Genomic DNA, 21,575 nt, shown 5'->3' on the forward strand with positions numbered 1-21,575 from the left:
TACCATTTAATAATAATAATAATAATATTTAGTTACCAAAGCAACACCAAGTCCCATACGCTACTCCCTCACCCACACTATTATTTAATCCCTTGCTTGCAACGAAATCCTTCATCACTTGATACACACTCTTAACTAACACTTTCTCTTATTCATGGAGTCCCTTCTAAGATTCACTCTTCTCTTCTTTGCCTTCACTACTTTCCTTGCGTCCGCCTCCGCCCACCGCGACATAGTCGGAGGTACTCTCCGGCTTCCCTCTGAGGCCATCTCCAGATTCTTCCATGAGCCAGAGAATGAAGGGACAAGGTGGGCTGTTCTTCTTGCTGGTTCCAATGGTTATTGGAACTATAGGCATCAGGTAATTAAATAAATAAGTTTAAATTATCATTATTATTATTACTCTCTTCATATATTTATATACTTTATGTTTAAATCTAATAATGGTTTCAAGGAACTTGTAAACCTTGCATGAAGAAAATAATTTTTATGAGAGTTTATCTTGTTCCAAAATTATTAATTTTGTATAGTGTATATTACTAAGTTACTAACGTCCAAAAATATGATGTGATTGGGCTGAGGTGTAAATATTGGTATCTAGATGAGGGAAATTTCATAGTATTGGATTCTTATGTGTCTATTATAGTACTTGGGTAGGTACTACAAGAAATTTTCTTTTTTCTTTTATTTCGAATATTATAAGCAATATTATCATTTTTGTAATTACATCCTAAACCTTAAATATGTATCTACTAAAGTAAAAATATTGGTATTTATATAAGATATTTCATAGTAATAGATCCATATTTATTGAACACCTTTATCATACTTTTTAAATTATAATTTGCTTAAAAGAAATCTTTAGCAACATAGATGAGGTATATCATAGTAACTAGAAGATAAAAAAAAAAAAATCTATTTATTTTACTGATTATCTTTCAAAATTGTTACATAGGTTTTTGTGTTCTTATGATCTGTTTTAAATAATAACTTTATATGTCTTATTATAACCATACCCTTTCCATTCAAAAAATTGTATTCATACCCTCCTCTGTTTTTCTTAAAATTTGCAATATTTCATAGATAGGTAGGTAAAGTTAGGATACTAGAGTTCCTCTGTTTTCATTTTTCATCATAACTTGTTCAATTTACATTTGCCTCTAACTCTCTTTATGTTACTTTTACTTATATGATATTTGTTATTTGATTTTAACTTTCAACTTTGTGATATTTTAGGCTAATATTTATTACACATAATTAAAGAATATTCATATCCAATTGTCTTATTGTAAAATTGATAGTTAAAAATCGTTAAATAATAATTTAATTAAACATATCTGATCATTTTTAATTAATAATTTCACATGACAACTACATGTGAGTTTCTATCTTAAATAAATGAATAATCATTTCACACACACGCATGCACGCATATGCACGAAATCTAGATATATTGTGTTAAGTGTCTATATCACTATTTATACAATATTTGTATATCTTATTATAAAAAAAGTTGATAAATCTAAATAGATTATTTCGTGATAATAGATCTGTACACATTAAACACTTTACGTTACTTTCAAATACTTTTTGATTATCTTTATAATTTGATTTTAACAATATATTTATCAGATCATAATTCATATTCACTTTTAAAATTATATCCCACTAATAATGCAATAATTAAGCTTCTAAGATCCTTTCTAAATAATAATACTTTATATATGCTTTATTATAGTCATACCCTCCCCTGTTTCTTGGACTATGTATAAATAATTACTCTGTTTCCATAACATGTTAGATGTTACTTGGATATTTGATTTTAATTATGAAACTTTGTGATTGTTAATTTTTAGGCTGATATTTGTCACGCATATCAACTATTGAGGAGTGGAGGGGTAAAAGAAGAAAATATAATTGTGTTTATGTATGATGACATAGCTTATAGTGAAGAAAACCCAAGGCCTGGAGTCATAATTAACAAACCAGATGGGGGAGATGTTTATAAAGGTGTCCCTAAGGTAAACATATTTTACTAGCTGTTTTTTTTTTTTTTTTAATTTTTAGTAGTTTGGAATGTGGACTAAAATATTTTCCAAGTTTAGGAACTATAAGTTCTTGATAAAAACTTAAAAACAATTTTACTTTTTTTATCATATCTTCACAAAATTCTACTATATTTTTTTTTACCAAAGATATGAGACTCTAACCACAACCTCTTAATTAAGTATGAGGAGACAATGCCATTTGAGCTATTACTCACCGGCAAAATTCCACTATGCTTATCAACTCTCTAAAATCAAAACAAATATATGAATTATAAATGAAATTGGAAAATAAACCTGACGAATTGATAGATATGTTATTGTTCTAAAATGAAATGAAGTTTGATAGAACCCTAAATTCCTAAGATGGAGTTCTGGTTTTGCAGGATTACACCGGCAAAGATGTTAATGTCAACAACTTCTTTGCTGCTCTTCTTGGAAACAAATCAGCTCTCACTGGTGGCAGTGGCAAAGTTGTAGATAGTGGCCCCAATGATCACATATTTGTGTTCTACAGTGACCATGGAGGTCCAGGGATTCTTGGTTAGTATCTCTTAAATCTTCCATTTAAACTTTCTCCAATGAAATTCATGGATTTTCTAGTTTGTTTATATGCATACTTTGTTTTTTAGGGTTGTGTGTTTCTTTTTCTTGCTGGTTGTTGTTTATTTCTTGCTTGATTATGTCTCAATACAATGAAATCCCTAAAATCAATGTGAGATTTGTCAAGATGGTAGGTGGTAGGTACATTGGTTGCTAGAAGTTTCAGCTTTAAGCCCCGGAAATGGAAAAAAAATCCTTACCAATTTATGGGATCTTAGTTGTGTCAGGTCGAATTAGTCAAATTTCTGGTAATAGAAACCGAATATCGATGGTTTAATGGGGAAAATTTGTGTTCTGTGGCAAAAGTTGCTTTCTTTCAGCTGTCAGCACAATAGAAAATGAAAGAAGTTGCTAACATATAGATCATAGATGATGATGGTTTTAAAACTGAAATGTTCGCAAATTCGAGTTTTTTGTTGCGAATTTTTTGAACTTAAAAGGGTAGTCCTCGCATCGGAGTGCTTAATTCAGGTTACTCTTTTGAAAAATCATTTACAACACAAACCATTTTCCTTCATATATAGATATATGCTATTTTCTGTTACTTATTTGCTCTGGTTTGTCGCCGTGGGAATTTCAGGTATGCCTGTTGGTCCTTACTTGTATGCAAATGATCTTAATGAAGTCTTGAAGAAGAAGCATGCGTCTGGAGGATACCAAAGCCTTGTAAGTTATACAAATAATTATTGATTGAGTTCATCAATTTTTGTAGCAACATTAAGCCAACAATTCTTTTGGTGCAGGTGTTTTATCTAGAGGCATGTGAATCTGGGAGTATCTTTGAAGGCCTTCTTCCTGAAGACATAAATATTTACGCAACGACAGCTTCAAACGCGGTCGAGAGCAGTTGGGGAACATATTGCCCTGGGGAGGATCCTAGTCCTCCAGCAGAATACTCAACCTGCTTGGGTGACCTCTACAGTATTTCTTGGATGGAAGACAGGTATTTTCCTCACAAATATACATAATTAGTTGCTCTGTTTCAAAATAAAAATCTCATCAACTAATTTGGTACGTTGAAAAATCAATGCATCTATATCTGGAGATATCAGTGTATCTATATCTTGACACAATTTGTGTCTAGATACATTGATTTTTTTTTGTTAACATGACAAATTAGCCAAAGCAATGTTTATTTTGAAAGAGAGGGAGTAGGTCATAAATGAGTCAAGGGTAATGTATACAGTTTTCACGTGTTATATTACTGTTAGAATTTTATGGATCAGAAGAAATTTCATTGCTTTATAAGTAATTTTGTTTAGTTCTTGCATAGACTAATTATAGTTTTTATCTAATCATGGCAGTGACATACACAATTTGAGGACAGAAACTTTACACCAACAATATAAATTGGTAAGAAAACTGTGCCTATTGTAATCAAAGAATGTGATTCAATACCTTGATAGAATTCATTAAAACAATGCTAGAAGTTTTTTTGACATGCATTTTTGTTTTTCATCACAGGTCAAAGATAGGACTTTGAATGGAAACGCATACTATGGCTCTCATGTGATGCAATATGGTGACGTAGGGATCAGCGAGAACCTTCTTTTCCAATATTTGGGAACAAATCCTGCCAATGATAATTACACTTTTGTGGATGAAAATTCCTTGAGGACACCTTCAAAAGCAGTGAACCAACGCGATGCGGACCTCATCCATTTCTGGGAGAAGGTAATCTTGTGTTCGCAACAGTTTATTTTTTCAAAAATCATATATGTACTCACTCTTTTCTTGGATACTAAGCCGATTCACTAGCTTCTACCATTGGATAAGATGTGAGATCTGCATATGGATCCCACAACTGATCTAATAGCAGAGGTAAGTGAGTTGGCTAAGTGTTTGAGAAGGAGTCACTACAAATATCACAACTCTTATTGGTTGCTTGTTCATTACTTCATCTTCATTCTCAACTGTTTTTGGCAGTTCCGCAAAGCGCCCGAGGGTTCTTCGAGTAAGATCACGGCGCAGAAACAAGTTGTGGAAGTGATGTCTCACAGAATGCACATAGACAACAGCGTGAAACTCATTGGAAATCTCTTATTTGGCACTGAAAAGGGTCCTGAATTGCTAAGTGCAGTTAGACCTGCAGGGAAGCCTCTTGTTGATGACTGGGATTGCCTCAAAAACATGGTACCTGTTCCCATGATTCAGTTTCTTCTCTTATGCTGATATCATAAATTAATTACATTCTTGTTTGGAAAAATTATATGGTATAATGGAATTAGAATAATTTCTTTGTGGTTGGTCCTTGTTGTAATGATAAAATTTTCAAGTGAAATACCAAAAATACCCATCTAAGGATTTTTCATATCTTTAATGGTTTGAATTTTTATTCTTCTATGGATAATTTTGTCAGGAATATGATCTTTCGTTGGTAATTGACATTCTTATGGTCTTATCTTAATTTACATCTTGAAGTTCACTTTGGTTTATGAGAGAATAACCCAAATTAATCATTGTTTAATGCAGGTAAGGACTTTTGAGACACATTGTGGATCCTTATCTCAATATGGAATGAAACATATGAGAACCTTTGCAAACATCTGCAATGCTGGGATCCATAAAGATCAAATGGATGAGGCCACAGCACAAGCATGTGTTAGCATCCCTTCCAATCCATGGAGTTCTCTTGAGAGGGGTTTTAGTGCATAATTCATAAGATAATGCACTAATGAAGATTAATCTATTATTAGTGTTTACATTATCATATCTTTTATGCTAGCCATTACTATTAATTTCTTGATCCCTCTTTGTAAATACAAAATGGGGTTGGATCATTGTAATGATGCAAGAATTATTAATGATGCATTTATAGGGTTGGATCATTGTAAGAAAAAGAAGTTACAAGGGATGAAGGAAGGACCTAATTGCTTTGGCCAATTGGAATATCCAATATGATATAGGGCATAAGATCATGAATGCATATGCCATAATATAATGTGTATATTTTTATTCCATAGGCAAATTAAGCAGATAGGTTCTCTTCCCTTGGCAATTTGCTAGGGAATTGACATCCCTTTGTAGAATTATTTTTAGAGCAATGTATTTGGTACAATTATTGTATAATATTAAAAATATTCATTTTGAATTTATTCTTGTTCTTGTGCATTATTTATTGAGCTATAGTATTTTACTTTATAAACAATTGGGTTGCTCCTTTCTATTATCTAGATTTTTGGATGATAGTTGTGGCAAGGACAGGTTGCAAATATGATATCAGATTGAAAAATGGTTAATTTCCCTAATATAGTTTGCCAAAATGTGTTCTAATTAAGCACATAAAATTAATCCAAGACATATAGGATGATTATCTATACAAAACTCTTCTACAAAGACAGAAAATTAAATTGTTAAAATATAGAATAAATGACACTCCATTACGAGCCACATATGTTGGTAGAGTGCTTAATAACTTAAATCTAGAAAGAAAAAAAAGTGTCAAATTTTTGTAACTAAAAAAGTTTCGCGTGTAATATTATCTAGTATAAACAAAAATACAAAAATACTTGCGATGTTCTCTCTATGCTAAATCCTAATATTTGGGCCATTGGAAAATTGAAAGTTGTAGCAAAGCTGGCCTCAAATTGCTTTCTTCAAACTTCAAAGCGAAGTAACCAAGTTGTTTTCAATTAGAAAAGAAACTCCTTTCACAAAAGTTGCTAAAAGAATAATAGAATATATTTTTTAAACAATCTTATAATCACCTTTCTTTCTTGTTGCATGTCACACAATAAAGTGATCCATTTTTTTTTGGTAAAGTATAGATAAATAATTCTTAACTAACCAACTTTAAACAACTGTCATTAATAATTATTAATTTTATATTTTTATAACAATTTGAAAAATTAGAATTATCACTTAAAGACAAATTGACTAATTGGGTGTTAGTTATTTAGCAAAATTCTTTTTTTTTTGCACACGGTACCTCCAATCCGACTTGTTCACTTTGCGGACAGGAGAAGCATCGATTCATTTTTTTTTGGAATAACATACACAATAAAGGCGTGGAATAATTTTAGGGACACATTCTTAAGCACTTATTCTACTTCTTGTGGTTTCCGTTTTCAATTAAATAATGCCTTGTGTAATGAAGCTATGTAACAATGCTCCTGAACAAATTCTTAAAAATAGAAGGAATTGGAGGTAATTTTAGTTATGAAATGCAAACCTGAATTTACCTAAATTACAAAGGACTTTTTTTAATTGTTATGCACATGTTGAGGGACCATGTTTCAAATAAGATTAGTGTCACATTTCACAAACAAAAACAATACCAACTTTTTGGACAAAAATCATAAGCTGGTTTGCTACGATACGATGATAAATTCATACATACCGATATATTTAAAATATGGACAAGTAATAATAAGGTATGTGGAATTTATTTTCCACATCAACATTTAATTTTTTTTTTAAATATATATTATATCACCACTTTTACTAAAACATCCTTTTAATTAAATAAAAATAAAAAATATTTATTTATTTAATTTTATAAAAAGACTTAAATACCTTTTTTTTGTATATATTAGACAAAAATTATTCTTTTAGATTAATTAAATTGTTTAATTTTATAATTTTAAAATTTAAATAATCTAAAAAACAAAAATAAAAACAAAAATATATGAGGCCACAGCACAAGCATGTGTTAGCATCCCTTCCAATCCATGGAGTTCTCTTGAGAGGGGTTTTAGTGCATAATTCATAAGATAATGCACTAATGAAGATTAATCTATTATTAGTGTTTACATTATCATATCTTTTATGCTAGCCATTACTATTAATTTCTTGATCCCTCTTTGTAAATACAAAATGGGGTTGGATCATTGTAATGATGCAAGAATTATTAATGATGCATTTATAGGGTTGGATCATTGTAAGAAAAAGAAGTTACAAGGGATGAAGGAAGGACCTAATTGCTTTGGCCAATTGGAATATCCAATATGATATAGGGCATAAGATCATGAATGCATATGCCATAATATAATGTGTATATTTTTATTCCATAGGCAAATTAGGCAGATAGGTTCTCTTCCCTTGGCAATTTGCTAGGGAATTGACATCCCTTTGTAGAATTATTTTTAGAGCAATGTATTTGGTACAATTATTGTATAATATTAAAAATATTCATTTTGAATTTATTCTTGTTCTTGTGCATTATTTATTGAGCTATAGTATTTTACTTTATAAACAATTGGGTTGCTCCTTTCTATTATCTAGATTTTTGGATGATAGTTGTGGCAAGGACAGGTTGCAAATATGATATCAGATTGAAAAATGGTTAATTTCCCTAATATAGTTTGCCAAAATGTGTTCTAATTAAGCACATAAAATTAATCCAAGACATATAGGATGATTATCTATACAAAACTCTTCTACAAAGACAGAAAATTAAATTGTTAAAATATAGAATAAATGACACTCCATTACGAGCCACATATGTTGGTAGAGTGCTTAATAACTTAAATCTAGAAAGAAAAAAAAGTGTCAAATTTTTGTAACTAAAAAAGTTTCGCGTGTAATATTATCTAGTATAAACAAAAATACAAAAATACTTGCGATGTTCTCTCTATGCTAAATCCTAATATTTGGGCCATTGGAAAATTGAAAGTTGTAGCAAAGCTGGCCTCAAATTGCTTTCTTCAAACTTCAAAGCGAAGTAACCAAGTTGTTTTCAATTAGAAAAGAAACTCCTTTCACAAAAGTTGCTAAAAGAATAATAGAATATATTTTTTAAACAATCTTATAATCACCTTTCTTTCTTGTTGCATGTCACACAATAAAGTGATCCATTTTTTTTTGGTAAAGTATAGATAAATAATTCTTAACTAACCAACTTTAAACAACTGTCATTAATAATTATTAATTTTATATTTTTATAACAATTTGAAAAATTAGAATTATCACTTAAAGACAAATTGACTAATTGGGTGTTAGTTATTTAGCAAAATTCTTTTTTTTTTGCACACGGTACCTCCAATCCGACTTGTTCACTTTGCGGACAGGAGAAGCATCGATTCATTTTTTTTTGGAATAACATACACAATAAAGGCGTGGAATAATTTTAGGGACACATTCTTAAGCACTTATTCTACTTCTTGTGGTTTCCGTTTTCAATTAAATAATGCCTTGTGTAATGAAGCTATGTAACAATGCTCCTGAACAAATTCTTAAAAATAGAAGGAATGGGAGGTAATTTTAGTTATGAAATGCAAACCTGAATTTACCTAAATTACAAAGGACTTTTTTTAATTGTTATGCACATGTTGAGGGACCATGTTTCAAATAAGATTAGTGTCACATTTCACAAACAAAAACAATACCAACTTTTTGGACAAAAATCATAAGCTGGTTTGCTACGATACGATGATAAATTCATACATACCGATATATTTAAAATATGGACAAGTAATAATAAGGTATGTGGAATTTATTTTCCACATCAACATTTAATTTTTTTTTTAAATATATATTTATCACCACTTTTACTAAAATACCTTTTTAATTAAATAAAAATAAAAAAAATATTTATTTATTTAATTTTATAAAAAGACTTAAATACCTTTTTTTTGTATATATTAGACAAAAATTATTCTTTTAGATTAATTAAATTGTTTAATTTTATAATTTTAAAATTTAAATAATCTAAAAAACAAAAACAAAAACAAAAATATATTTAACAAAATCATTTATCTCTTCATAAATCCTAATCAATTATTCATACCAAAAAAATTAAATAAATTTAAAAAGTACTAAACAAAATCACTTTTTTCTTTGTTTGCTGGGTTCTCACGCAACCCTCATCTCTGACTTAGCGTTTGTTTTGAGATACTGAGACAGAGACTGAGAGATTAAAACTCAGTATCGTGTTTGTTAGTTCAGAGACTGGTACTAAAATTTATGTATCTGTCTCTAAAATTTCAGTATTTCAGTACCTCTAAAAAGTAGAGACACAAGAACTGAAATTTTTAGAAATAGAGATTGAAACTTTAATAACATTTTATACCTAAAATGCTTTCATTTCAATTAATTAATTCCAATTTTAACCTTTGTTCCTGTCTTCCATTTTACACCAAACTAAACAGAATTCTGAGATTTATTCAATCTCTATCTCTTGGTCTCTGTCTCTCAATCTCAATTTTTCCATCCATATCTCTCTACCAAAAGCTACCTAATTATTCATAAAAAAAAATCATCTGAAAAATTGAAAAAAAAAATAAAAGAACAGAGTTTCATGTCTTCGTCTTCCTGAATTTTTCACCTGCACATTCTCCACGAACGTCTCTCTCATTCCCAATTATGAGACTCAAACTCTCTCTTCTCTCTTCTCTCGTTGCTCCTCTCCTCTCGTCGCCGGCGTTTCAACGTCTCGCGGCCTTTCCTGGGCTCCTCCTCGCCGGCGACAGAAGCACTCGTCGGATCGTCGTCGCTCGTCGTCTTCTGGCTTCAAGTACTCGCCGTCGCGAGTCGCCGTGGATCGTGGACCGTCGTAGGGTCGTCACTTGCTTCGTCGCTCGTCCTCTTCTGGGGTCGGGTCCTCTTCGTCACCCAGTCGCCCTTGGTAAGTCCATGCATCATCACTTCCCCTATTCTCCCTTTTCCCAGACTCCCTTCTCCCTGTTCGGTGATTTTCTTGGAACCTTGTTATTTCTCGTAGTTTATTCATACCCTAGAATTATCTTGCAACATCCATCAAATCTCCGGCAAACTAAGGAAGGGGGGAAAATGCTGCATATCTTTTGCCCTTAATGTTGCACTTGTTTTATATGATAATTTTACATGGAATTGTAACTTTGTGCTGTGCTTGTGGGATTGTGATGGCAATAGATGGATGAGATGAAATTCAGAACAGTTTCATGTATGCGAACTAAGTTTCAGATGAAAAACTTATTAGGGCCTAGCTTCGTAATAAATATCATGTATTAGGATTAAAAATACATTTTTTCCCCAAAAAAAGGGAACTAAACTAAGAAAATACTATTAGGGTTCATTGATTCATGCATGTACATCGTCTGCATCTTGTCTTAACTGCTCATGCTTCTCTTTTTCAGCCAATTGTCAGCCTCGCCTTTGCTGGAAAGTCTGAGTATCTCTTGTTTGTTTCGCATGGTTTAAAACCACAACTGTCTGTTTGGAGTATGTCAAAGTTAGCTATGGCTTGGTCATACCGGCTTCAAATAGAAGGTTTTCTTTTAGACTTATTATTTTTACCTCCAATAATGTTAATGTGCATCCTAATGATTTTGTTATGTCTCTTGTAACTTCATTTTCTGCAGTGTATCATAAATATTTTTTTCATCACTGTCTCTTTTGTATCTTCCTGGAAACACTAGAAGATGTCTAAATGCTGCCTTGTTTCTGAATTGACGACTTAGGATGGAAATATCGTCAATATGTATGAAACAAACAGAATTCAATGAATTGGCAAATAGTACTTGTTCTAGCTCAGGTTCAATGAATTCAAAACAGAAGCCAATAAAAGAAAAGAGTGTGAAACAATTGACATTTGAAGCTAAGGAAGTCAATGACAATGAAGAGCACGATATGGGAACTTCACACTTAGAAACAAAGAGAATGGATGCTCGTTGGTACTGGTCTCTGTTTCGAAAACCAAAAAATGGTAAGGTTGAGGTGCCTCAAAGGGTTCAACCTGATATCTTTAGAAACGAGACAGCACAAATGCCAGAGTCAAGGAATCCATTACTGGATGAAGATTTAGTTAGGAATGATGTTGGGCATGATGGAGAAAAATCGACTCATTCTAAGAGAAATGGAATCATGTTGGACACGGGTTCAGATCTTTCTACCACATTGGCTGATGATGATGATTCCAACGTCATCCCTTCAAGGTTGCGTGACAATATTGTAGGGACTGGTGGGTCATGTTCCAAACGGAGAAGGTACTTAAATGATATTTGAATCTATGAATTAATTTAGTTATGTAGCAGTGATTCTGAAGTAGAATGAAATTGGTGTTATATTCATTCTGATCCTTAGGTGTGATCTATTTCTTTTGCCGTGCCAAGCAATATTTTTAGTTAAATTCATGACGAAATGAGAAATTTCAATACAAACATCTCTTACCCTTCTTTCTGGTTTCTGATGGTGTTGGGTTCTCTTGTCAAATTAGCATATGTGATTGTGGAAAATATGTAAACATGTGAGGGCTAAATTGTTCTTGTTGGATTATATTATAAACACATTATTTCATAGTTGTTTGTGGGTTTAAGGCCTCAATAATTGATTCTTTTCATTGCAGGTTGGATTGTGATCCCGTGGTCTCATCTAACCCTTCTACAACTGAGGTTGGTTGGATTTAGTAGAAAGACTTTGCAGACTATTTCAAGCTCATAATTTAGATCTATTTGTGAAACCATGCTAAACTGATGACTGTTAATTATCCATGTTCTGGCATGGCAATTGGCACCTTGTTAAAATAGCTCATAATTTGTAAATCACAAGTGGCAAAACAGTTTAAAACGATAATCATGTGAAATCATTGATGTCTGTATTGTTAGTATTCATTTGTGTCATAGTGCTTGGCTCCTTGCTCACATTACCTTTGGCATTAGCTTCAGGATGGAGTTGATACGGATGCAAGTGTGTTGCAAAAGGAATATCCTGTAAATTCACCAAAAGAAGTCACAAAGCACACATGTCTAATTTGCAAGAGTGGTGGACAGCTACTGTGAGTACACTTCTTATAGTGTTTGGTTCATGCAAGTACTGTAACTTTTATATTAAATATTAATTATCTAGAACCATGATAGATGTGATGTGTTTATTTGATGCTTTTGTCTGAAATTATAGTTTTCACTATTTTGGCTCGTCTTGTAATTTTTTTCTCCTTTCTACATTTTCTAACTGCAGTCATATGGAGTTGTTAATATCTAGTTTGATGGTTTCAATAAAAGAAAGGGAAGAAAAAACAAAAAAGCTACTTTGTTGGATTTTATAAGCCTTTTAAATTATTAACATCAATTATAATCAATTCAAAATTAATATACTGACATGTAAACATAATTGATATACATGATATAAACTAGATTTAATAGGCATGATCATGCTTGGTAAGTCGCCTTTTAGTTTTTTGAGTCTCACCTTCCTTTTCTTTTATTTGCTATGTATTAATCTGAATTGTTATTTATATTGAATAGGAATAGTTAGAAATTATATTAATTTTAAAAAAATTAACTACAATTTCTAACAATGAATATATAAACTAACTTGATACCAACCAAAGATTGGGTTATCAAAACTACTAGAAATGTATATTTTTGTCAAGTGGACCTAGCCCCCTTAGACACCGCCCGAGCTCATACTTGGTAGTTTTGTAGGATGAACTCAATCTTTAATGAGTATGAAGTTAGTTCACCTCTTCAATGGTTAGAATAGGTTAAAGGAAACAGTGTTCAACCAAATCCTTTCAAATGATATGCACATGCCAAGCTTAATAATGTGTAACACACTAACATCTTAAGTGCATAATTTACAGTAGGATACATTTGCCTTATTCTCTAATTTTTTGGGTCCAAATTGTTCTTTTGTCATCCACTTATACTAAATGTAAATTTCTAGCTTTATCTCAAATATGACTCTTCTTTTATCCTTAAAAACAAAAAGGATCTATAGATTTGACCCAGTTCCTGTAAATTCTGTTGTCAAGAGTTGGTGTTGTAAGTAATAGTACACAATGGTGACTCTCAGGAAACTGAAACTAGTTTGTTAACTTTTCAATAAAATTATCTTCTGGCAGAGGAAATTGCCTTCTCCAGGATTCCTGGTTCAGGTTGTGCTGGTTGATTATAATGGTAATGTTGTGGCTTCCGAACCCAAGGCTACTGGAAAAAGATCAGATGAGAGTTCAAGTAATAGTGCCACCGCAGTTGAAGCAAGCATACCTGTGCAGAATTGTTGTTATCTGATTGTAGGGATCTAACTGAGTTGCCTGAGGAAATGTGCTTATGTGCAAGTGAGTTTATGTGCAAGTGTGTTTATGTGCTTTTGTATTTTTACTTCATTTGAAATAACAAAGAATTTATATATTACAAGGTACCTACAAGCACTGTAAAGTGTAAACAAGTGAGCCTCCAACTTGTAGTAGTCTGAAATCGTTAGTGAGAAGAGAAGGAGATGCATATGACTTTAGCCATGCACCATTTTTTTTAATGAAAATGACAATAGTTGAATTCAACAATATCAGGTTCATAAATCACACAATTTCCGTTTCAAGTTCAAATAAGGCCAAAACACTTAACCATATGAATGAAAACTTAAAAAAGTATAATATATACTACTAGCGTGCAAATAATGCGATATTGGAAAACACAAACTATAATAATCCACGTGGTTGTTCTACACAAAATTGGGAAATATCTATGACATCAATGTTTCAGACTCCGAATGAGAAAAGCAAGCAACAGGGTTTTATTCAAAACCTAATCTTGTAAAAAAGGAAATGTTATAAATCTAATCTTGTGGGAATTCATAATCATCACGATGATGATTATCATATAGCTTATTAAGATTTTTAATGGCATTTTTTTTGACCCTATAGTTTATCATATTATGATTCTTTGACACGAGTGACACTGTAATTTTTATCTGAACTCCATCATTCACCTAATAAAATTTGAATAATTACATATTAGGTTTAACTACCTAAATATAAAAGAAAAAACGAAGGAAAAGATTAGTGCATAATATTTTATTACCTTGATGTTAAAACTATCATTTTCAAAACAAGCTATCATCCAACGTGCAACCCACACACCCGCGTCATTCCTATATATCGAGAAAGCTATATTAAAGTATTATATAATTGCATAATTTCATATCAATAACTACTAATTATACGATCTTACGATCTAGTTTTGAGGGTGGGAAGGCCTTCTAGCTCTTCAAATTCAAAATGTGAAGAAATCAGATTTGGAGTGGTCTCAAAGTCATAGAATAAACGATCTTCCAATACCTCGTCCAAATAAATGGCCTGTTTATGTCTATGTTAGAGTTTGCCTTTTTAGTCATATATGTAGATAATTAACAAAAAAAAAAAGGAAAATATAGTTACTAATTTCAAAGCTATCCTCTTTCGCTTGAACTGTTTCTCAATGGGAAATGGGTCTAGCAAAATGATTTGTCTTTTAACACGATCAATCACTACGAGGTACCAGTGTTCATGACCTTCGTTAGTAGTTTCAGATACAGGGATAAAAACCTAATCAAGAGAAAGTCATTTTAGTTATTAAAATTATTTTATGCCAATATTTGATAATATGAATTTAAAATTATATAAACTTACTCTTTTTAGGTAGTCAACTTTGCCCAAATAAACATATGTAATACAAGATGGCAGACGGTTGGGATCCAATTTTGTCTTCTCTGACAGCTACATTATTTCAGCCACTAGTTTATATACGCAATACAAAGAACAACTACCAATATTATTTTAGTATACACTCCTATATACTTACCGCAAAAGTTGTGGGTAAAATTATTTTAGTATACACTCTTATATTATTTTAGTATGCACTATATTTTTTATGGACTCTTTTTGAAAATTAATGTTTCTGTCTTTAGTTCAATTATAGTTGAATTTGGGTGAAGCTTAATTTTCACTCTAGCATTTCGATTCCTTGAACCATTTCTGTATTGTAAGCTGGACAAGTAATGGTTTTAATCAATGTTTTGAAAACCGGTTCGAATCGGCCGGTCGAACCGGTTGAAAAGTGATCCGCTGCGAAAACGACTTGGACAGATGCCAAAACCGACATTTTGAAAAACCATATAAGACTGTCGAACCGAACCAGAACCCGGCCGGTTTTTTGAATTTTCGCAAAAAGCCAAAAACGGCGCCACTTGGATTGAAAAAGACTTCATATATGCATTTTTAATAAGGTTCTGAAAACCGATTCAAACCGGACAGTAGAACCGTGAACCGGTGAGCAAGACGGTTCGGTTAGAAACTATAACCACTAAATTAAAAAATCGTTATTGAACCGTCAAACCGGCCAGGCACCGGTCAGTCGAACCTATTCGGAACTCGACCGATTTCCAAAAATTCTTCACCAAGCGGCGCCATTTCGTTCATTGTAGAAACCATGGTTCTAAAAACCGGACCGAACCGACCGATCGAACCGGTTCGACCGAAAACCGTCACTAAAAATGATTCAATCCGCTACTAATAATCGCTAAAAAAACCGTTTAAAAACCGTCGAACCAGCCGAAAACCCTAAGTTCATATCATACTGAATTTGATAGTTTAATTTTTTTTCCTGCATGGACCAGTGGGGTTTGTTCATCTTGGTTTATGGAAGTTTTCGTTCATTTATGATATACTACTTCCCATAGTTGCATGTCATGTCAAATGTTCACTTTGTCATCTTATATGCTTATGTGATTCATGCTATATTTTTCTGTGTTTTGTCTGAAATACTTCTGGGATGTGTCCAAAATTGGATTTTGGACAGTTTGGTGGAAGTGCATTGCCTGATTATATAAGTTCCAAAGAGGAATGAGTGTAGAAGTTATGTTCTTGCTGCTCTAGGAGCAAGGATATTTTGAACATTGTATGTATATCCTGTTCTATGCACATCGATCTCCTCACAAGTTTCATTAAATCCTCATTGTTATCTTGTCTTTCCCTGGAAACCAACATAGTTTAATTATTTTGATAGAAAACCATTGGGATTTATTCTTCCCTTGTAAAATAGATATCTACTTTCATGTTAAATTGTTAATAGCATTGATGTATCATTTGATTCATAGCTGCCTATAATAGTATTTTGCATGCTTGACAAAGTAAACACATATAGTGCAGTCATTCATACTACCATGCAAATTACTACTTTTGTTTTGGATTTTTGCTGGTTTTGCAGGGGAGTAGGTGCAGGTTCTCTAACCATAGGCTGTGATTTGTGTGATGAGTGCTTTTGTTGTAAAACAGTTATCTTTGTGTTTGATGTTCTGTCTTCCGATTTAAAATAGTATGACACGTTACCTATTTAAGCAAGTATCAGTATTGTTTGAGAGCAATGCTTTTTTTTATTTCTTGCTTCTGTCACATGGAATAAAGCCTGATTTTCAAATTTTTGGGTGGCCTACATAGATATTCATCCTTGTATGTTCTAACAATCATATTCTGCTGACTGATGTGGAATGATAGGATTTAGAGCGCTTTTGGTTGAAGGATACTGACAACCATTTGGGGAAAAGATCTAAAGGTTTTATGACCTGATCTTGCATATGATAGGAAACTTTAAAAGACTGGCCATGTTGACATAATAATAACAGCTTTTTGAAGTTTCAAAGACAGGCCACTGTTTGAAATGGCCTGTGTGTGTATTTTTAACTTAAGCCTAATCTGATGTGTATTCTAATTTGACACTAAAAGGTTTGAAATAACTGCTGTTAGCAAAACCATACACTGGCCAAAAGGGGATCTAAATATCGGTTTGGTAAGCAAGAGTGAGAATTTTGAAGCTGGTGTTTTTTTGTTTTTTGTTTTTTTTTTGGGGGGGGGGGGGGGGTTCAGGAGTGCTGCACGGCACAGAAAATTAATCATGACATAAGAAAAATTATTCAGGAACAATATGCATCCAAACTGTAACCCAATATACACCCAAACTGTAACCCAATATACACCCATACATTGATTTTACTCTGATGAACTTACCTTTTAGATGGAGCTGGGGGAAGTGTGGCTGTGCTTTCTTCAAGTTGTTGTGGGGGTTCAGGAGTGCTGCAGGCACATCAAATTAATCATGACGAAAAAATTATTCAGGAACAATATACACCTAAACTGTAACCCAATATACACCCGAATTGTAACCCAATATACACCCAGACTCTAAACAAATATACACCCAATACTATTTCTTACGTTTTTGTAGTTCCTTCAATTTGTAGCAGAGGGGTTGGTTCATTTTCTGTCTCAGGTGTTTCTTCAATTTCCGACACAGTGGTTGTTTGGGATAGTGGTAGACAAACTTGAATCGGAACTCTAAACAAGAAGAAAAATAAAAGGTTAACAATGCCTTTGAAAATAAAAAGGTTATAAGGTTGAAATATTCTTGAAAAACTCACATTGCAAGCGCTTCCGACGGTGTCTCTTCCCTCACAACCATTATATTCGAATCAGCCGGCTCACTGGCTGACTCTTGAACAAGACTCAACCTAAAATACACCCAAAGAGAGTCAAAAAATACACCCGAACAATTCAAAAGGAACACAGGCTTTGTTTTTTGAGAACTTACATACTTGTAGTTTTTGCTTTTTTTTCCTGCCTTTTTTTTTCTCGAATAAAATAATAAAGGGCTTTTTTTTCTAAAAAATATATATACAGAATTAGAAGTAGAAGGTAATAAAAGAACAAAAGTAACGGTTATTTGAAAGAGAAATTACATGCTCTCTGCAGGCCTGTTTACACTACTTTGTTCTGTGTGTCATTGAGAGGAAGGATCATCACTTCCCAAGTTCACGTCCGGTATTCTAAACAGATTTCATGTTATTCAAACAACACACAAATTCAGAATTGCAGAAGTGCACAAATTCAAAAGAAAATGAGCCAAATTGAAAACAAGGTAACTTCATGATAAATCGGAGGAAAATTAAAGGGAACAAAAGAAAAGAACGAGATGATTCTGGAAAACAAAGCACTTAAAAATAAGGAGACATTTGGAGAGAGAAATTGAGAAGTATTGAAAATAACCTGAGGGAAATTAGAGCTGAACCCAAACACAGAGAGAGTGTGAGAACGGAGTACAACTAAGTTCATATCATACTGAATTTGATAGTTTAATTTTTTTTCCTGCATGGACCAGTGGGGTTTGTTCATCTTGGTTTATGGAAGTTTTCGTTCATTTATGATATACTACTTCCCATAGTTGCATGTCATGTCAAATGTTCACTTTGTCATCTTATATGCTTATGTGATTCATGCTATATTTTTCTGTATTTTGTCTGAAATACTTCTGGGCTGTGTCCAAAATTGGATTTTGGACAGTTTGGTGGAAGTGCATTGCTGATTATATAAGTTCCAAAGAGGATTGAGTGTAGAAATTATGTTCTTGCTGCTCTAGGAGCAAGGATATTTTGAACATTGTATGTATATCCTGTTCTATGCACATCGATCTCCTCACAAGTTTCATTAAATCCTCATTGTTATATTGTCTTTCCCTGGAAACCAACATAGTTTAATTATTTTGATAGAAAACCATTGGGATTTATTCTTCCCTTGTAAAATAGATATCTACTTTCATGTTAAATTGTTAATAGCATTGATGTATCATTTGATTCATAGCTGCCTATAATAGTATTTAGCATGCTTGACAAAGTAAACACATATAGTGCAGTCATTCATACTACCATGCAAATTACTACTTTTGTTTTGGATTTTTGCTGGTTTTGCAGGGGAGTAGGTGCAGGTTCTCTAACCATAGGGTGTGATTTGTGTGATGAGTGCTTTTGTTGTAAAACAGTTATCTTTGTGTTTGATGTTCTGTCTTCCGATTTAAAATAGTATGACACGTTACCTATTTAAGCAAGTATCAGTATTGTTTGAGAGCAATGCTTTTTTTTATTTCTTGCTTCTGTCACATGGAATAAAGCCTGATTTTCAAATTTTTGGGTGGCCTACATAGATATTCATCCTTGTATGTTCTAACAATCATATTCTGCTGACTGATGTGGAATGATAGGATTTAGAGCGCTTTTGGTTGAAGGATACTGACAACCATTTGGGGAAAAGATCTAAAGGTTTTATGACCTGATCTTGCATATGATAGGAAACTTTAAAAGACTGGCCATGTTGACATAATAATAACAGCTTTTTGAAGTTTCAAAGACAGGCCACTGTTTGAAATGGCCTGTGTGTGTATTTTTAACTTAAGCCTAATCTGATGTGTATTCTAATTTGACACTAAAAGGTTTGAAATAACTGCTGTTAGCAAAACCATACACTGGCCAAAAGGGGATCTAAATATCGTGCTAGCAGGTGGTCTGGTAAATTAGAGCTGAACCCAAACACTGCTGTTTGGCTGAGGATTGTTGCGAAGGAGAGGTGGTTGCCTTCAAGTTGACAGACAACAAAGAAAAAATATCCACGATCACTTAATTTCATGTATGATTATAGTTTAAACTAACTTCATTGAAAAAATATCCACGATCACTTAGTTTCATGTATGATTATAGTTTAAACTAACTTCATTCTAAGTAAGTTTAATTATTCTTTGTGAAATGTGAAGAAGGGCAAAGGAAAGAAAATGATAAAGGAGTACTTAAACCCCCTATGTTGAGGAAATAACAAATTTAGTGAAAAATTTTGAAGAGTAAACAAAATTTCTAAAATGATTTCGTCCCAAATAATATTCCTCTTAATTCTTAAATAAAAGTCATGCATTTTCATGCTACAAAACCCCTTGTAGGAACTAGGAACCAAAACTTGGAGTGTTTGTAATAAAAACTTTTATTTGAAAGGAGTTCTATATGATTGTGCAGTCCAAGTGGCAATGATCCTGAAGAGCCAAGGATGAGATGATGGTGGCAATTTCCGAGTGTGATACCTGATTAATGACTCTTCTTTTTTCCGGTATTTATAAATCAAATGAGAATTTAACATATTTAAAAGTCATTTCAATCCAAAAAGTGGAATTCAATTTTATTATTAAAATTATTTTAAACTAAGAAATTGAATTTTAAATAAAAATAAATTATTTTGTTCATGGAATGCAATTCTTATCTCATAATTAACTTGAGTTAATTTAGTGGTTATATTCAAATTTTAGTTGGTACATGTTAGGGGTGTTCGTGGTGCGATTTGGTTCGATTTTTGAGAGAAAAGTCATCTGATCCGATCGTCTAATTAAATTGCGGTTCGATTTGGTTTATTTTTATCAAGGTTCAAATTAAACCGATTAAAATCGGTTTGGTTTAGTTCGGTTTGTTCGATTTTTTCAATCAATTCAAAAAAAATACTAACATACTATTTTATAAAGTCATAACATTGAAATTGACAAAAACAAATACATAATAGCTAACAAAATCTTGATCTAATAAAATTTTTAACGGTCCAATAACGGTTTTTTCTTTCAAATTTTTAATTTGGCGTCTTTCTCCCTAAGTGTTTTATTCAAGCATAGGTAGGTCCGTTTTTCTGAGATTCTACAAGAAGCTGATGCTATTATCCTATATGGTGGTAATTTGGGCATTAATCTTCCATCAGAGGTTAGTTTTGTTTTTGAAATTCATTTTTCTGGTTGAAGGACTCAAATGAACTTATGCTTTTGCTGGTCTTCTTCCAAAGCAGTGTTTGATTCATGATTGATATTCTCGTTGAATTGAATTAAATTAACTGCCATGGTCGATCAATAATTAATTTTTAATGTCAGGGGCTTGTTTGATTCTCCACAATTTTTTCCAACTCTGAATGACTTTTGTTGCAATCTTATATATATCAACCTAATTGTTGTTTGACGGTTTCACTTTCACCTGTGAACTTTTTAAATTTAAAATAGCATTAATGCTAGTTGGAGATTTCTTTAAAAATTACAAATGAGTTTTAAATTTGAGTAAGTTAGGATAGAATTCTAAATTATTTTATTTAAAATAGAACAAGATAAGTTTGAAAATTAAATTGACAAAAAAAAAATAGACTAAGAATTTGTTTAAGTGTCATTAAATTATTGAAAAAGATCTTTTGACGATATTTTTTTTAGTGTGTTTGACAAATTTTAATCGTAAAAGTAAAAACACTAGAGAAACAAACAGAATATATCTGAAAAAAAAATAAATTAAATTGACAAAAAAAAAATAGACTAAGAATTTGTTTAAGTGTCATTAAATTATTGAAAAAGATCTTTTGACGATATTTTTTTTAGTGTGTTTGACAAATTTTAATCGTAAAAGTAAAAACACTAGAACACTAGA

The 21,575-nt window shown here is 32.2% G+C and overlaps 2 protein-coding genes and 1 long non-coding RNA gene across 6 annotated transcripts; all 3 read left to right on the forward strand.

The window, feature by feature from the left end:
• On the forward strand, nucleotides 95-7,763 carry LOC107605552 (vacuolar-processing enzyme). Of its 2 annotated transcripts, XM_016307464.2 has the most exons (10): nucleotides 95-361; nucleotides 1,857-2,021; nucleotides 2,432-2,588; nucleotides 3,229-3,314; nucleotides 3,392-3,591; nucleotides 3,953-4,001; nucleotides 4,113-4,322; nucleotides 4,575-4,781; nucleotides 5,121-5,231; nucleotides 7,281-7,763. In XM_016307464.2, the coding sequence occupies exons 1-10, from the start codon at nucleotides 155-157 to the stop codon at nucleotides 7,350-7,352; spliced, it is 1,464 nt and encodes a 487-aa protein (XP_016162950.1). In that variant the 5' UTR covers nucleotides 95-154; the 3' UTR covers nucleotides 7,353-7,763. The 2 variants fall into 2 exon arrangements, with proteins under 2 accessions (XP_016162950.1, XP_016162949.1); XM_016307463.2 differs by lacking the exon at nucleotides 7,281-7,763 and having other exon boundaries at nucleotides 5,121-5,714.
• On the forward strand, nucleotides 9,865-13,845 carry LOC107605553. 3 transcript variants are annotated; one of them, XM_016307465.2, is made up of 6 exons: nucleotides 9,865-10,212; nucleotides 10,703-10,835; nucleotides 10,928-11,551; nucleotides 11,911-11,956; nucleotides 12,224-12,339; nucleotides 13,408-13,845. In XM_016307465.2, the coding sequence occupies exons 3-6, from the start codon at nucleotides 11,028-11,030 to the stop codon at nucleotides 13,574-13,576; spliced, it is 855 nt and encodes a 284-aa protein (XP_016162951.1). In that variant the 5' UTR covers nucleotides 9,865-10,212; nucleotides 10,703-10,835; nucleotides 10,928-11,027; the 3' UTR covers nucleotides 13,577-13,845. The 3 variants fall into 3 exon arrangements, with proteins under 3 accessions (XP_016162951.1, XP_020960932.1, XP_016162952.1); XM_021105273.1 differs by having other exon boundaries at nucleotides 11,027-11,551; nucleotides 12,230-12,339; XM_016307466.2 differs by having other exon boundaries at nucleotides 9,867-10,212; nucleotides 11,027-11,551.
• On the forward strand, nucleotides 18,171-19,350 carry LOC110263635. Its single transcript, XR_002349512.1, has 2 exons — nucleotides 18,171-18,232; nucleotides 19,062-19,350. It is a non-coding gene; the product is annotated as an uncharacterized LOC110263635 (long non-coding RNA).

This window comes from Arachis ipaensis, chromosome B06, assembly GCF_000816755.2.
Source record: "Arachis ipaensis cultivar K30076 chromosome B06, Araip1.1, whole genome shotgun sequence".
Classification (NCBI taxonomy): Eukaryota; Viridiplantae; Streptophyta; class Magnoliopsida; order Fabales; family Fabaceae; genus Arachis; species Arachis ipaensis.